Source organism: Cornus florida, unplaced genomic scaffold (genome assembly GCF_030987335.1).
Source record: "Cornus florida cultivar Cherokee Brave unplaced genomic scaffold, ASM3098733v1 CherokeeBrave_3.0.0_Hap2_Chr01, whole genome shotgun sequence".
In the NCBI taxonomy this organism is placed as follows: Eukaryota; Viridiplantae; Streptophyta; class Magnoliopsida; order Cornales; family Cornaceae; genus Cornus; species Cornus florida.
Genome location: NW_026775571.1, coordinates 116,134,724 through 116,149,678, shown reverse-complemented (window position 1 = coordinate 116,149,678; position 14,955 = coordinate 116,134,724). Strand labels below are relative to the sequence as shown.

General features: G+C 41.3%; 3 protein-coding genes across 3 annotated transcripts; 1 reads left to right on the top strand and 2 right to left on the bottom strand.

Moving 5' to 3' along the window:
* Window positions 1–4,865: 4,865 nt before the first annotated feature.
* Window positions 4,866–5,688, bottom strand: LOC132268920 (uncharacterized). The gene has a single exon (XM_059769875.1). It carries the CDS (start codon window positions 5,599–5,601, stop codon window positions 5,137–5,139), a length of 465 nt encoding a protein of 154 aa, XP_059625858.1. The 5' UTR covers window positions 5,602–5,688; the 3' UTR covers window positions 4,866–5,136.
* A 15-nt stretch (window positions 5,689–5,703) lies between these two features.
* Window positions 5,704–7,430, bottom strand: LOC132281434 (uncharacterized). The gene is made up of 3 exons (XM_059783138.1): window positions 7,410–7,430; window positions 6,495–6,562; window positions 5,704–6,400 (listed from the first exon to the last, which is right to left on the bottom strand). The coding sequence occupies exons 1-3, from the start codon at window positions 7,428–7,430 to the stop codon at window positions 5,737–5,739; spliced, it is 753 nt and encodes a 250-aa protein (XP_059639121.1). The 3' UTR covers window positions 5,704–5,736.
* Window positions 7,431–12,958: 5,528 nt separating this feature from the next.
* On the top strand, window positions 12,959–13,732 carry LOC132281430 (uncharacterized). The gene has a single exon (XM_059783132.1). It carries the CDS (start codon window positions 12,959–12,961, stop codon window positions 13,730–13,732), a length of 774 nt encoding a protein of 257 aa, XP_059639115.1.
* The last annotated feature ends 1,223 nt before the right edge of the window (window positions 13,733–14,955 follow it).

Below are 14,955 nucleotides of genomic sequence, written 5' to 3'. Positions count from 1 at the left end.
TATCATAATTGGAGGAGGTCAAAAGGATTATTCATATCCCCGACAAATCTGGCAACAAATCTCCTATGATCTCCCACAAGCGGAAGATAAGATCAACCATCGACATCGGCGGAACCAATTGGATTCCATTCGACAGCCATAAATAGGGCACCAAACCGTTAAAGAAGATATGAGAAAAAACTCCTAAACAAAAGATACATAGTTATTATGTGATACGATTACAAGTACTAACTTGATCGTCGGAGGGTCCTGGCTGGCACCCCACCGGTGTTATTCGAAGTGACGTCCCTTTGTTTTGCAGGTAAATGCCGTCGTTCCGAGTCGTGAGGATTTACGCATCAACAGTTGGCACCGTCTGTGGGAACGATTAGTTCTTTGAAGAAATAATAATCCCGACGCGACTTGGCTCGGACGGCAAAACAAAAGTTTCTGACAATGGAAACCTTCCCAAAGTCATCAGTTGACAACGGGTTTCCATGTTCTTATATAAGGACGAGACTCTACATCTTTATTACTCGTCTATCATACTGGGGGCAAAATAGTGGGTTACGTGATGCCACCTTTCAAAATTTGGCACGTCGACCTAGGCAGTCCAATATGGTGTTTTTCATCTAGCGATGCTTGGTCCCTTCACTATTGAGGTTTGGTCATCTAAGACAAGACTCCATCTCATATCGGGCAGCAGCCAATTACCAAGGCCAGATCGTTGAAGACTAAGTTCTGATCTTTCTGTACCTACATAAATGGGTAGGTCTCCAACCATCAAGAAGATCACCACCAACAAGGGTGTCTCTACCTACTAGTAAAGCTTCTACTACTGAAGATGTCTCTAGCAACGGAGTTTCACTACTCCGTCCGTTCATACAATCAGGGTGACCTTCTACACCCAAGAATGTAACGAGACCTTCAGGTCCAAGGAGGTCCAATGTCCCTCAAGATCCCATGTCCAATGAGGTCTGTATTCCCAAGCAGGTTCCTAAGTTAAGGGCGATCATTGGACCCAACGAGGTACTGACCACCAGACCGTCATCTGGTACTGACTACCAGACCGTCATCTGTCAGCCGTTGGGTACCACGCCTCTATCCACCAGGCATCAAGTTAGTCGTTGGACACTAAGCCTCCACCTACCAGACGACAGTCGTCACCTCTCTTCCCTTGCAGGAATGGCCTATCGACTTCAGATTATGCAGAATTTTGGATTGATAATCCATTGCAGGTTAATTTTTAGTAATTATTTCTAACCCAATCCAATATTTTTAGACAACTGTAAATTGTTGCAGCACGAAACACCCCATCCGTTGCATAAACGTCTATAGAATGGGTCATCACCCAAGATCCTAACATGGGGGGCAGAATAGTGGATCATACGATATCAATCGCCGATCTACAATGATGACAAGGTTTAGAAGATTGATCGGACCTTGGTACATCGAGCTAGTCGAGTTTCTAGTATCTACACGATGGGAAGGGTACAACCCTTGGTTATTATAAATCAAGGCTTGGTTATCCAAAACCAAGGCCTAGTCAACCAAGACTAAGAATTGATTGCCCAGAGTCTACAAAGGCTCGGTCATCCAAGATCAGTGCCTGGTTACCCCAAGTTTGGTTATCAGAGACCAAGACTAGGGCCTAACTGACAAAAGTATGGTTATCAGAGATCAGAACTTAACCTACAAAGGTCAGGTCAAAAAACGATCCTCCCCCTCACGTGTTATACTTATGTGGTAATTAATTCCCTTACTGAAGGGACGAGCTGAGTAAAGCTCGTAAAGTTTATTCCCTTACTAAAGGGATGGGTTGAATGATTCCCGTAATCAAATATCCCGGTACTATAAGGGATAATAAATAAGTGTCATGTACTACAAGGACCCGGGCTGAATGAATTCCGTAATCAATATCCCCGTACTATAAGGGATAGTAAATAAGTATCCTGTACTACAAGGACCTGGGCTGAATGAATCCCGTAATCAAATATCCCTGTACTATAAGGGATAGTAAATAAATGTCCTGTACTACAAGGACCCGGGCTGAATAAATCCCGTAATTAACATCCATGTACTATAAAGGGATAGTCAATAAAAATTCCTTATTAAAGGGAACGAGCTAGGTGAAGCTCGTAAAATTTAATTTCCTTATTAAAGGAGTAACGACCTGAGTGAAGCTCGTACAATTTATTTCCTTACCAAGGGGAAGAGTACCCAAGGGCAGAATACCCGAGGGTACTAAAAATAGTACCCAAGAGTAGAGTACCCAGAGGCGAAGTACCCAAGGGTTCTAGAAATAGTATCCAAGGGCAGAATACCTAAGGGTACTAAAAATAGTATCCGGGGGCAGAATACCTAAGGATACCAAAAATAGTATCCAAGGGAACAGTACCCAGGGTATTTAAAAAAAAAAAAAAAAAATTACCGAGTTACTATTCACATGAATAGTACCCCGCGAGTACTGTTCACAGGGGTTGGAAAAAAAAAAAAAATTTCCCGAGTTACTATTCACATGAATAGTACCCGCGGGAATAGTACCCCACGGGTACTGTTCACAGGGGTTGAAAAAATAAATAAATAAATAAATAAATAAATCCTGAGTTACTATTTGCATGAATAGTACCCGCGGGAATAGTACCACCGCGGGTACTGTTCACAGGGGCTGGAAAAAAAAAAAAAAAAATCCTGAGTTACTATTCGCATGAATAGTACCCGCGGGAATAGTACCCCGCGGGTACTATTCACAGGGGTTAAAAAAAAAAAAAAAAAAATTTACATTCCCAAAGCTAGACGTGCAAGCTTGGGAATGGGGGACAACTGATAGGGAAAAATATAAACCTACCCTACCCTCGATAAGATTGATTATATTTCATTATCGTGGTTCAACAGGGTAAGAATAATCCTCTCATAATTGGAGGAGGTCAAAAGGATTATTCATATCCCCGACAAATCTGGCAACAAATCTCCTATGATCTCGCACAAGCGGAAGATAAGATCAACCATCGACATCGGCGGAACCAATTAGATTCCATTCGACAGCTATAAATAGGGCACCAAACCGTTAAAGAATGTATGAGAAAAAACTCCTAAACAAAAGATACATAGTTATTATGTGATACGATTACAAGTACTAACTTGATCGTCGGAGGGTCCTTGGCTGGCACCCCACCGGTGCTATTCGAAGTGACGTCCCTTTGTTTTGCAGGTAAACGCCGTCGTTCCGAGTATTGAGGATTTACGCATCAACAGTTGTCCTATCCAATTTCTACAACATTTATCGCAGGATAGGATTGTATACCTTTATTTCTTCAATGACTGATTTGTAATTATCGAAACTATCAGATTCAACTATTAGATGTCAAGATGAGAGATGAAGCCATTTGAATCTTCACTTTGTAGTCAATCGGTAATGGAAGATCTGAGAACTCAGGGCCGATCGAAACCATTTCGGGAGTGGAGTGATTGTACTCGAGTAAAAATCCACGAACCCTCTCCACTTCTTTATCAGGGAATGGAGCTTTCACATACTCTTCTAATTCGTTGATGTGGGCAGACATTTTCGTTCCTCTGAAAAATTAGCTAGAGTGGGAAATGCATTGAAAGCAAGGACTTGTGTCGCTCTGTAGAAAACCCTAAAAATGGCGGATGGTTGCAATATTGAATATAGAGAGATCTTACAGAGATACTTAAAACGGGACCACCACTACAATGCTAATTCGAGCCCAGCCCAAAAAAAAATTCAATTTGGACAGAGCTATACTATTTACAATTCGGTCCAGGCTTGGGCTAAAAAAACATAAATGAACCCAAATTAATTTTGGTCCGAGCTCGGATTCATATGTGGGACAACCTGAGTCCGACTTGTTCCAAATATGCTAGCCCGAGGAACCTAATTTGTGAACCCAATTAGACATAATTATCTCTGGCCAAAAAAAAAAAAAAAAATTTAATTATACGTATTTCTTGCAAGCTCAATATTTTTGTTTTTCTTTTGTCGATTGATGTATGGTACAGGGTGGAGATTGGCAATATGACAACTAATTTTTAAATCAAAATTTCAATAGAACTTGCAAAAACTTCAATAAACTGAAAATTTATAAGTTGATTGATTGAGCTCTGGTTAAGTTAATTTTCAATATTTCATATGTCGAGTTGAATATTATCATATTTCAATGTCTACACACACGTCAAAGGAAAAAAATTAAAGATGAGAGGCTCTCCAATGAAACTATCTGATGTGTTTTAGTAATTTACCTATGAGATATATTTATTTATTATTTTTTTTTTCAGTAAATGAGTGAATAATTGTTCTTATTTAATTAGGAGCCATTTTGAATAGAATACATTACACCTACTTAATTATGTGCTGAATGCGACATAATAGGCAACAAATCAAAGCGCATTCGGAAGTTTTTAAAACTTGTAATTAGATGTGATATCTAAAATTACTATTAACGTCTTAATACCCCTTTCTTTATCTCTCCCTTTCAACTCCAAATCCAGTAAAGAAAATTTCGAACTTCAAAAAATATGGGCCTACTGAACTGGATCATAGAGTCAGAATTGTGAATTTGCAATACCAACTTTTTCCTTGTTTTCCTTTCCCAAGAACAAACCCACACATGTGGCTTACTAGTTTTCAGGTTTCCTTGAAAGAATTCAGACCCCATCTTGTGCCTTGGTCGGTCCTTCAAGGCTAGTGCAACACATTACATTGTAGACTGAACTACAACATTCTCATGACAAAGGGTATCGCCATAAATAACGTTGTAATGTAGTTGTTGGACAAGGCAACGTAAAGGCAGAAGACATGGCATAGGAGAGAATCCGAGTTCTTCGCTGAATAGCAATTGTTACAATTTTGTTATTAGACTAACAAAGGGAAAGCAGCACAGAATTGGAGGGAACAGACGGTATGTACTCTCATTTTTCAAGAACTAGAATCCACGAACGTGGCATACTAATCTTACAATCTTAATGACGCACAGCTTCATCAATCTGTACAAATATTTCTTTTCCTGATCTCTTTTTTAACCTAAACAAAGCCTAACTGATTTGGAAACAAAAAAAAAAAAAAAAAGATCATGCAAGCGACTCAGATTACCGAAAGAAGAGCCTGGGAATTTCACAAGAAAAAGAAAAATAGAAAGATTAAAAACTACAACAATTTAACCTCCGCCAAGGGCTCTTTCTTTCCTTCATTGGAATTTTAGATCGTCGATTAGATGTTGTAAGTGCAACCTTCCCTGCCCCACCGAAGCCTTTGTTTGCCATCATCAAAGACACCATTAAAGGAGTGGAATCAGCAACACTTGGTTTCTTACATCCTTGTTGAGTTCCAGCAGTGACATTCTCAGCATTGAGAACATGTGCTGACAGTTTGCGTTTATAAGGGCGAATGCTCCGAGGTTTCACAGGAAGGTTACACATTGATGATATAGAGAAGATGACAGAGGCTGCTTTGTTGGCAGAATCCTTGTAATGCTGCTGATATTCTTTTGTGACATGATCTCTGAGTAATAATGCGGACTTGTATTCACGTGTTCTTCTGGAATAAAAGACCAGCGCATTGTTTGCAAGCAAAAGCAGATCTCGGAAGAGTTCTTTGACTGACATGATGGAGCAGTTGGCAATTCTTGATCTTATGGTGTCAAAATCCAAGTGCTGCCGGATTCTTTTCTTGTACCTTGCTCTCTTTTGTTATAGAAGATTGTTTATGAGATTTTTTCCACAAATAACTACTATGGTTGCCTAACTGCAATATAGAGATGATAAAATGGCGAAGCATCTTATATTGTCAATCATTACCTGGCTATCAAGCCGACGTCGAAAGACCAAGGCGTATTCATTCTTTGCAATAGAATCAAATATCAACATCAAATCAACATTTCCAACCCCACTTGAACCTTTATTGTGATCATTTACACCAGAAGATCTGACCGTCTGACCACAGTCACTGATAGAATTTTCCTTGCATTGAGAGTCAATTAAAACATTGGTTGAACCCAAATTCTCACTGTCTCCAATGCTCCCTTCTTTGGACTCCCTATTACAATCCTTCCTTTTTCTCTTCCCTCTCCTCTTCCGAAAAGTCCCTTCTTGTTCATTGCTAATCTGTACCAGTTTATCAACGCTTGAAAGTTTTTCTTGCTCCATAGGCTCTGAAGCATCGGGCGTTGCATCCATCTCTGCAGCTGAAGCTGTTGCAGGAAAAGGATATTCAGAGGACCAGTTCCTGGTATCCTGCGTGAAACTGCCAGCAGATAGTCCATCCTTAGATGTCTCTTTACCAAAAGATTCTGCGCCTGCTGATTTTTGTGAAGGTGCAGGAAATTCATTCTGGCTAAAGCCACAATCAACCCAACTATAATCTCCTTTCTCAGACTTGAGACTTCCAAGCTTTGACTCAAGAGACCTGAAACAGTACGAACTAAGTAAAACAATTCATCAATGAAATAGTGAATCCTGTGAGGCTGAAAAAGATGCATGGTTCAATACAGGAACAATACCAAATCAATAGGACTTCCATGCCATGGGTCAAATAATTAAAGATTGAGAATGTGGCAATTATAGGAATCTGCACATCAGATATATCCTGTTTTTAAAATAGTAACCTCATGATTCCTATAATTGTTCGGCTGTAAAACTTTAAGCTACAATCTGCTTATTTTCAGTGGCTTCATTGAGCTTTCTCCCAAATTCAAGGAGGAGTTAGAATGCATCAAAATCACCATAATTGTTCATAGAAAACAGAGGCGGATGCAGATTGGTCATAAAATAATAACTAAACGATCAATGGGGTTCTACATTGCAATAACAACTTGAATGAAAAGATAAAATATAGACTCACCCAATCAAAGCTTCAGATTTTTCCAATTCTTGCCTCAATTCAGCCACTCGTCATTTTCCTAGCTCTTCAAACCAAGCTCTAGGGAGTGAAACATTAAGGTATATGAATGAGAGATTTGTCAGTGAAAGGTCCATTTCTGAAAATAGTTGTCTGAAAAACACTAAACCCAATACTGATTATGCTTAATCTTCATTAAACAAAACAAACCAAAAATAATAATTTTTAGTAGTGGCAATGGAATTTTCCAAACCCCAAGTTTTCAAATCTATTATAAAAAAGGATGATGTATGAAACAGAAATCAACATACATAAAGAGATTCTTTTTTGTGTTAATTCTATCTACACTCCCTAACGTTTGTCTATATTTCACTTACACTCCCTTTATGTTTCAAAATTTCACCTACCTCCCCTGTGTGTAACGCCATTTACTTTGTTAACGGAACTTAGTGATTTTACAGTTTTGTCCATCAATTATATATGAATATTATACATAGATTGTTTCTAAAATTTAAAGACCAAAATACCCTTTCTGTTCTCTCTCTCATATTATCTCCAACGCGGACAACATGCTTACCTTCGTAACTGCAGCCACCATCCCCCACCACCAGCCCCACCAAAACTCCTTAATAATAGACTAGTGACTTGGTGGGTATTGGATGAAAAAATACCCTCTTATCTTTTCGCATATTATTGATGTCTTCTTCTTCCATCATACTTTATATTTTTCTCCCTCCAATCTCTACCCATTTCTTTCTTTCATTTACAAATTTTCACGTCAAATTCTGCCCAACTCTCTCTCTCTCTCTCTATTTCCCTCATCTGCTATTATTTATGTCTTATACTTCAATCCGACTTCTCTCTACCCACATCTTTCCCTTTCTTTTATATATATATTATATTTCATTTTGTTTATCGACGAATTAACTGATTAGAAACAATCCAAAACCATAAGCATCTCTGCAAATGATTTATATACCCAAATTTATAAGTCGATTAATAATTTGTCGATGCTTGCGAGCACGCCGAGACTCGCCGAGGTTGTCTCTGTCGTTGATAAAGCAGTTGCGGATGTATATGGAGAAAAATCGATAGTTGCTGATGCAATTACGGTGAGCACGCCATGGCCATGGATTGACTGAACTTCGTGTACTGCCGTAGGGTAATATTGGTCGGATCCATTCGCTGAAGCTCCATGCCGGTTTGGTCCTTGTTGGCTCAGAGCTTCTTCACGGTTGGGTCTTTGTGCTCCACCTCAAGGGAACTTTAAAACGGCAAGCCCAAGCAAAAACAGTTCCAGCGATCGACTGAACTAAGAGCTACATGACCCGGTTCCGTCCGTTGAGGCTCAGTTCAATCCGGCGAAGCTCATAGCTACTTCAACCCAGTTCAGTCCGGCAATCCCGAAGTCTCGGCGAAGCTTAGTTCAGTCCGGTGAAGCTCACAGCAACATATAAAACAAATGAAATGCTAGAAGTAAGAATCTAGGGCATGTTTAATTGTTCATCCTCTTCAATATGGCGACCCAAAGTCGCTGGACCTTGGTCGCTAGATGTTCCTCTCACTGTAACGGCTGTGGCCGCATCGAGACCCATCGCATCCGCCACAAACCAAGCTCCAAGCTCCATGAACGCTCCGGCGAACAGAGACACAACCGGATTTTCATGCTAATTCCCATTCCAATTCCTGACAAAATCGAGGTGAAGAAGGCGAAGAGCGTTGACTATAGACGTGGATTTCGCCGGAATATGTTGTTTGCCATTGGTGCCGTTACTGATATGGTGGGGACGGTGGTGCCAATTACTGGGATGGAGATGGACCGGATGGTGTTACCGATTGCGGGATGGGGATTGACCAGGTGGTGGTGCTCCAGTGGTGGTTGCTTGTGATTGAGAGAGAGTGTTTATTTTTTCTCTCTGGAGGGATGCACACATTCACTCACTGTGAGAGAAAAGCCGCACTCCTCGTTACTGTAGTTCTTGCTTGAGCCGAGAAGTAAGTCAACCGTCGCCCTCTTTTCACACCATCAAGTGACTGTTTCCGATCAGAGGAAAATATGAGTAGAGCTCTCCTTTAAGATAAACCCTTGCTTGTATTCTTGCCCGTCTCACCAGAAGCTAAGGAAAAGTTCGCTCCCAAATGATCCAATGCGCAAACAACGATTAGTGGATATTGGTACTGAATGTATTTCGCCTGCCGACTGTGGGGGTTGGGGATGGTGGTGCCGATTACGTCATTTTTCTCAGTAGTGTTGGTGGGCGTCAAAACAGAGGACGATTAATGAGGAGGCGGCCAAAATGACGTCAGATCGATGGTAGTGGATGATGGTGCTGCAGCCCCTCCGCTACCATCCGTGATGGTGGTGATGCGGCCATCGTTGCTGCCATTGCTTCCTTTCCTCTGCATCCTTATGTATTGTATTTGAGAGATACCCATTAGAATTTTCTTCAGATTGGGATGGATTGTACGGTGGTGACCGTCATAGTGAGATTTGCAGAGGTTTGTCAATATGAGGCACGGTTGCATAGGGTGCTATGGGTTCGGTGATACGAGGGCACAACTGTCCTTTTAAGTTTATAAGTTAAGGGTAATTTTGTATATTTGTATTGGTTAGTGAGGTTAAAAATGTCATTACAAATATTGTAAGGGCAAAATTGACCTTGTACCAATTTGTTCATGCTGACACCGTTAGTTGTTTAACGGTAAGGGGTAATTTGTTACATAAACCAAAAGTTCAAGGGAGGTAGGTGGAATTTTGAAACGTAGAGGGGGTGTAAGTGAAATATAGACAAACATCAGGGAATGTAGGTGAAATTAACCCTTCTTTTTTCATAAGTATGCACAGAAATGCTTCTGAGGACTTGAACCATGTCCTTTCAAATGTGAGATGAGACACCAGTCAAGCTAACAACTGCTGGTATAAATAACAAAAAATAAATAAATAAATCTTCAAAATCCATCCTAATCTTTCAAAAGCACATATATACTCATAGCTAACTGAAATTCTAAAGATTCCGGAAGAAAGGGGGAAAATTCAAATGAACACCAAGATGGTCATGTTCTCATACATAATTAGATATATAGTGTGTGAAACTTCCCCAAGAAGTATAACTGGATTCATGCAGATAACCTTATGTTTAAACACCCATCAAATTGTTGCAAATAGCCCAATAAGTGCACTTACGGATGCGAATCCCCTCCCAATAGTGCCAAAGAAAATGTCAAGCATTTCAAAAACCCATCTTCTAAATGGCATGAAATGGGATTTTTTATAAAGTCCAATCCCATATAGAATTTATTCTAAATAAAGCCTGTGTGGTAGTAAACGACTAGACGCCCGCTTGAAAATATCTACAATCTTCGTATCCTCAAACTCTGATACAATAATATGTTTGTCCTTCAAAATCCTAACACTTCTCTCATCGCATACCAACACTCCCATTAACCACATGAATGTACAAATAACTCCATTTGGATCTAAAGCATCCTCACAAGCTATTAGATTCTCAAACAAAGTCTCTGAATGTTCTAAAACAATTACTTAAGGAAGTTCAAAATGTCCACGTTTGAACTTCATACTACTAATTCAAGAACACTCCCCACCCGCTGAGTTCCAAATGAAATTCCCAATTTCTCTCTCAACTTAGAGGCCAAATATAGGTTGTTTTCATACAAATCGCTTTCTCTAATAGATAATCCAATAAGGAAGATTAAAACCTGAGATGGGCAGCACCAGAATTAGGCAAATCAATCTCATTCACAACTGGAGAGTACAGTAGAGTATTGTACTCTGTACCCATAAACAATATATTTGCAAAACACAACTAAATGCTCTGAACAATAAAATCTTACAGAAAGAAGTTTTTGAACCACCACACTTCTTCCGAACTCAGATTTATGTGTGGGACAACCTGAGTCCTGACTTGTTCCGAATATGCTAGCCGAGGAACCTAATTTGTGAACCCAATTAAATGTAATTATATCTGGCAAAAAAAAAAAAAAAATGTAATTATATGTATTTCTTGCGAGCTCAATATTTTTTGAGGATACTAGAAGGAATATGGGCCGGATATGATCCGCGGACATGGCATCGGGTCAAACAATTGAATTCAGCCCATACAGGAGCATTGCAGAATGGCCCGAGCCCAGAGGATCCATCGAAGAAGGCCAAGCTCATTGGAAAGAAGGCCCAAAACTGATAGTCCAGCAGCACTTGTAATTGCCTATAAAAAGGCAATGAAGAGAGTGAAAGAGGGGAGGATTATTATTTTTTAATTGAAAATGTAATGAGATTCTGTCCAAATAGAGAGAGAAAATTCTTTGCATCTTCAATTGGCGCTATCTGTGGGAAGCGATGACGAACATTCATTTATGCTTTATCGATGTCATGTTAATTCAAACTGATCTGTGAAGATGAAGCAAGATTTCTAGAAAATTGAGTCCAGATCGGAGAGATTGCAGTTTTTTTCTGAAGGAATTCTTAATTACTGTCGGTTTAAACGTGTTTGTGTTGGAATTATGCAACTGAGATTTGCTTGATCGCAACTAGATCCGGTGAGTTAGAAGCTAGAAAAGATCAGATCTAGCGAACTGTGATCGTGATTCAATGAATCAGAGTCCATATCCGACGAGATTTGCATCGGTAAAGCTCAGATCTAATTAAGATCTTGTGATTCATGCCTTTGTTTCGCTCTGGAATCATGATAGGAGGCGAGAGCTCTAATCCGGTGGAGAATGTCCAATAGATGAAGCTTGATGAGTTGATGAACATGATCAAAGTTCTTAGGAGAAAGAATGCAGAGCTGAAAGCTGGAATACAGCGCCAAGAAGCTCCAGCGGTTCTGCAACCGCCTCTGGCCGGTGAAGAGGTTATGCATCCTGTTGTTGCGCGTCAAGGTGAAGAGGAAGAGAACAACCTGCCAAATCCTCGTCACGAGGAGGTTAGGCCGGAAGATTTGCCGCCAAATACTCATCGTTTTGATTATCGAGAAAGCTCAATTCACTTAGATCCACGGTGTAAGCAGATCAGGCGGAACGCAGAAATGACTTTCGATCCGAATCAGGAGAGGTTCAACCGAGAAGAAGTTGTGGAGTTTGGACCTCATAAAAACACACCAATCTGGCAGAAGGAATACATGGAGGAAAGATCATCTAATTCGCTTTATCGACCTTCAATGGCTACGTTAGACTACCGAAGCTCAGAAAGGAGATCTACAGATCAGAGAGCTACCGCAAGGTTCCATAGAGAGAATAAGGCCCTTTGTTCAGCAACTCGGACGGTTGACTCGCCGTTTACCAATGAAATTCTGAATGCTCCGAGTCCGAGGAAATTATCCATGCCAGTTTTCCTCCTGTATGACGGAACGATTGATCCGATCGATCATGTGTATCATATCCAATTGAAAATGGCACTGAACACGGAGAACGACTCCTTAATGTGCAAATGTTTCCCAACAAGCTTGGCTGGACCAGCGCTTAATTGGTTCAAAAACTTACCGAGGGGATCGATTGATAGTTTCCGAAGCCTTTCCGATCGGTTTATCAGCCAGTATTATGGGAATAAATGCCGGCAAAAGATGTCTCCAGTCTATTCACGATACGGCAGCATGAAGTTGAACGCCTCCAAGCCTTTCTTACCAAATTCAATTTAACGAAGAGCATGGTGATCGAGTGCCATCCATCCACGGCGGTTCAAGCATTCAAGCTGGCCATGATTTGTGGGACTCCGTTCCACACAAGTCTAGTGGTGAACACGCCGCTGACCATGGACGAGCTGAATGAAAGAGCTGATGGATTTGTCCGTTTGGAAGAGGAAGAGGCAACTAATGCAAGGAAAACGTCAATTATTTCAACGGAGGAAAAGTCCAAAGCCAAGATCAGGCAAAAACCAGCTCCATCACAGTGGCAGATCCCTTGGACCACAGAAAAAAGGCCCAGGGAAGAGGAATTGGTCACTCCATTGAAAGTAACCCTATCAAGACTGTACCAAGAGAACAAAGAAAAGTTCCGACCTCCTTTACCTATCAGACAACCCCTGGAGCAGAGAGATAAGTCTAAGCATGCGCTTTCCATTCTAATTTTGGCCATCAGACTAACGAATGCAGGAACTTAAGGAGGCAGGTAGAGATGTTAATAACCAGAGGGGAGTTCACAAGTTATATTCAAGGCCCGGCGGTAGAGCAGAGCCGACCGGCGGAGCAAGTGAAAAGAAATCAGAAGCTGAACTGCCACAACTCGCAACCAGTTCGAATAATCAATGCAATTCATGGCCAACTTGAACGTGAAGAGTCAGATGAACTGCTTCGAATACGGCTCCGCCAGGCGCAGATGAAGAGGAGGATAGGCAGTATAAACACTCTGCACCAACAGAGCGCATCAACACAGATAAAGTTTGACATAACAGATCTATTGCGTGTTCAAATCCCTCATAAGGACCCGTTAGTCGTCAGTTTGACAGTAGCCGAATGTTTGGTATGCAAAGTTCTGATTGATCTTGGAAGTAGTGTGAACGTCATGCCGAGGGACACATTTGATCGACTCGAGATCAAGCCAGACCGGCTTAAACCCACTGGGAATCCTTTGCTAGGGTTTAATGGAAAACGAGTGGAGCCCATCGGTACGGTGGAAGTAACAGTGCATGCTGCAGAGAGGGTTCTGATGGAGAGCTTTGTGGTTGTCGATATTCATCCCTCTTATAACCTTCTGATGGGCAGAGGGTGGATCCACAGAGTTCAAGGTGTTCCTTCCACTCTGCACCAAGTAATGAGATGCCTGGGGCCAGACGGAACCAAGGTGATTGACATTCATGGGGACCAGGTTGCAGCTAAGGAATGTTATTCAGTAACGCTGAAGTATGCTGGAAAAGGGAAAGCACATATCCATTTGGCAAGCCTGAGATAGCAATTACAGGAGCCTCCCCCCAAGCAAAATGGGGAGAATGAGCCAGTGGACTTAACCGAAAAACCCCTAGTTGATGTACAGATCGATCAGTTCCGACCAGAACGAACAACCAGGTGGGGGTACGACTTGCTGAGGGGGAGAAATAGGAGTTAGTTGATTTCTTGTCTCAGAACGCCGATGTATTTGCATGGAGCCACCTAGACATGCCTGGAATTAATCCTTCCGTATCCTGTCACTCCTTGAACGTTAATCCCAATGCAAAGCCTGTAAAGCAGAAGCAGTGAAGGTTTGCTCCAGAGCGTAACCAGATCTTAGCCGAGGAGGTTGACAGGCTACTTGATGCGGGATTTATAAGAGAAGTGTACTATCCTGACTGGTTGTCAAACGTTGTTGTTGTACAGAAGAAGAATGGGAAATGGTGAGTGTGCATTGATTTCACCAATTTGAACAAAGCATGTCCGAAGGATAGCTTTCCGCTGCCACAAATTGATCAAATGGTGGACGCTACTACTGGGTATGAGCGTTTAACCTTTTTAGATGCTTATTCAGGTTATAATCAGATCCCCATGGACTTTGCTGATGAAGAGAAAACTTCTTTCGTTACCGAGTGCGAGACCTATTGCTACAAAGTTATACCGTTCGGACTGAAGAACGTCGGAGCAACCTACCAAAGGCTTATTAGAAAAATTTTCAAGGGTCAAATAGGGAAGACCGTGGAAGCTTACATTGATGACATGGTAGTAAAAATTAAGAAGAAAGATGACCATCTGAAACATCTACAAGACGTATTTAATGTGTTGAGACAATATGGAATGAAGCTCAATCCAACCACGTGCTCATTCGGCCTGAGTTCTGGTCAATTCCTGGGACACGTGGTTAATCATAGAGGCATAGAAGCTAGCCCTGCCCAAGCAGAAGCTCTGACTAAGAATGTCGAGCTGAAGACAATCAAAGAAGTGCAAACACTTACGGGACGGATCGCTGCATTGAGCCAGTTCATTTCCAAATTGTCAGATCGCTGCAAACCATTTTTTAACACAATACGAAGCCATAGGAGACAAGTTTGGGCGGATGAACAGCGCCGAGCATTAATTGGTTTGAAAGAATATGTGCAGAACCTTCCGGTCCTGTCAGCTCCGGAACCAGGAGAGAAGCTATTTTTATACCTCAGGATATCCAGCATCGCGACAAGTGGCGTTCTAATCGGTTGTAAAGAGGGGAAG

Coding starts and splice junctions, on each gene's coding strand:
- LOC132268920 (XM_059769875.1), bottom strand. CDS start 5,601: ATGTCAGTCAAAGAACTCTTCCGAGATCTGCTTTTGCTTGCAAACAAT.
- LOC132281434 (XM_059783138.1), bottom strand. CDS start 7,430: ATGGTGGCTGCAGTTACGAAG. Junction 6,563..7,409: donor TGGTGGCTGCAGTTACGAAG/GTAAGCATGTTG, acceptor TCTGATGTGCAG/ATTCCTATAATTGCCACATT. Junction 6,401..6,494: donor ATGGAAGTCCTATTGATTTG/GTATTGTTCCTG, acceptor GTACTGTTTCAG/GTCTCTTGAGTCAAAGCTTG.
- LOC132281430 (XM_059783132.1), top strand. CDS start 12,959: ATGTTAATAACCAGAGGGGAGTTCACAAGTTATATTCAAGGCCCGGCG.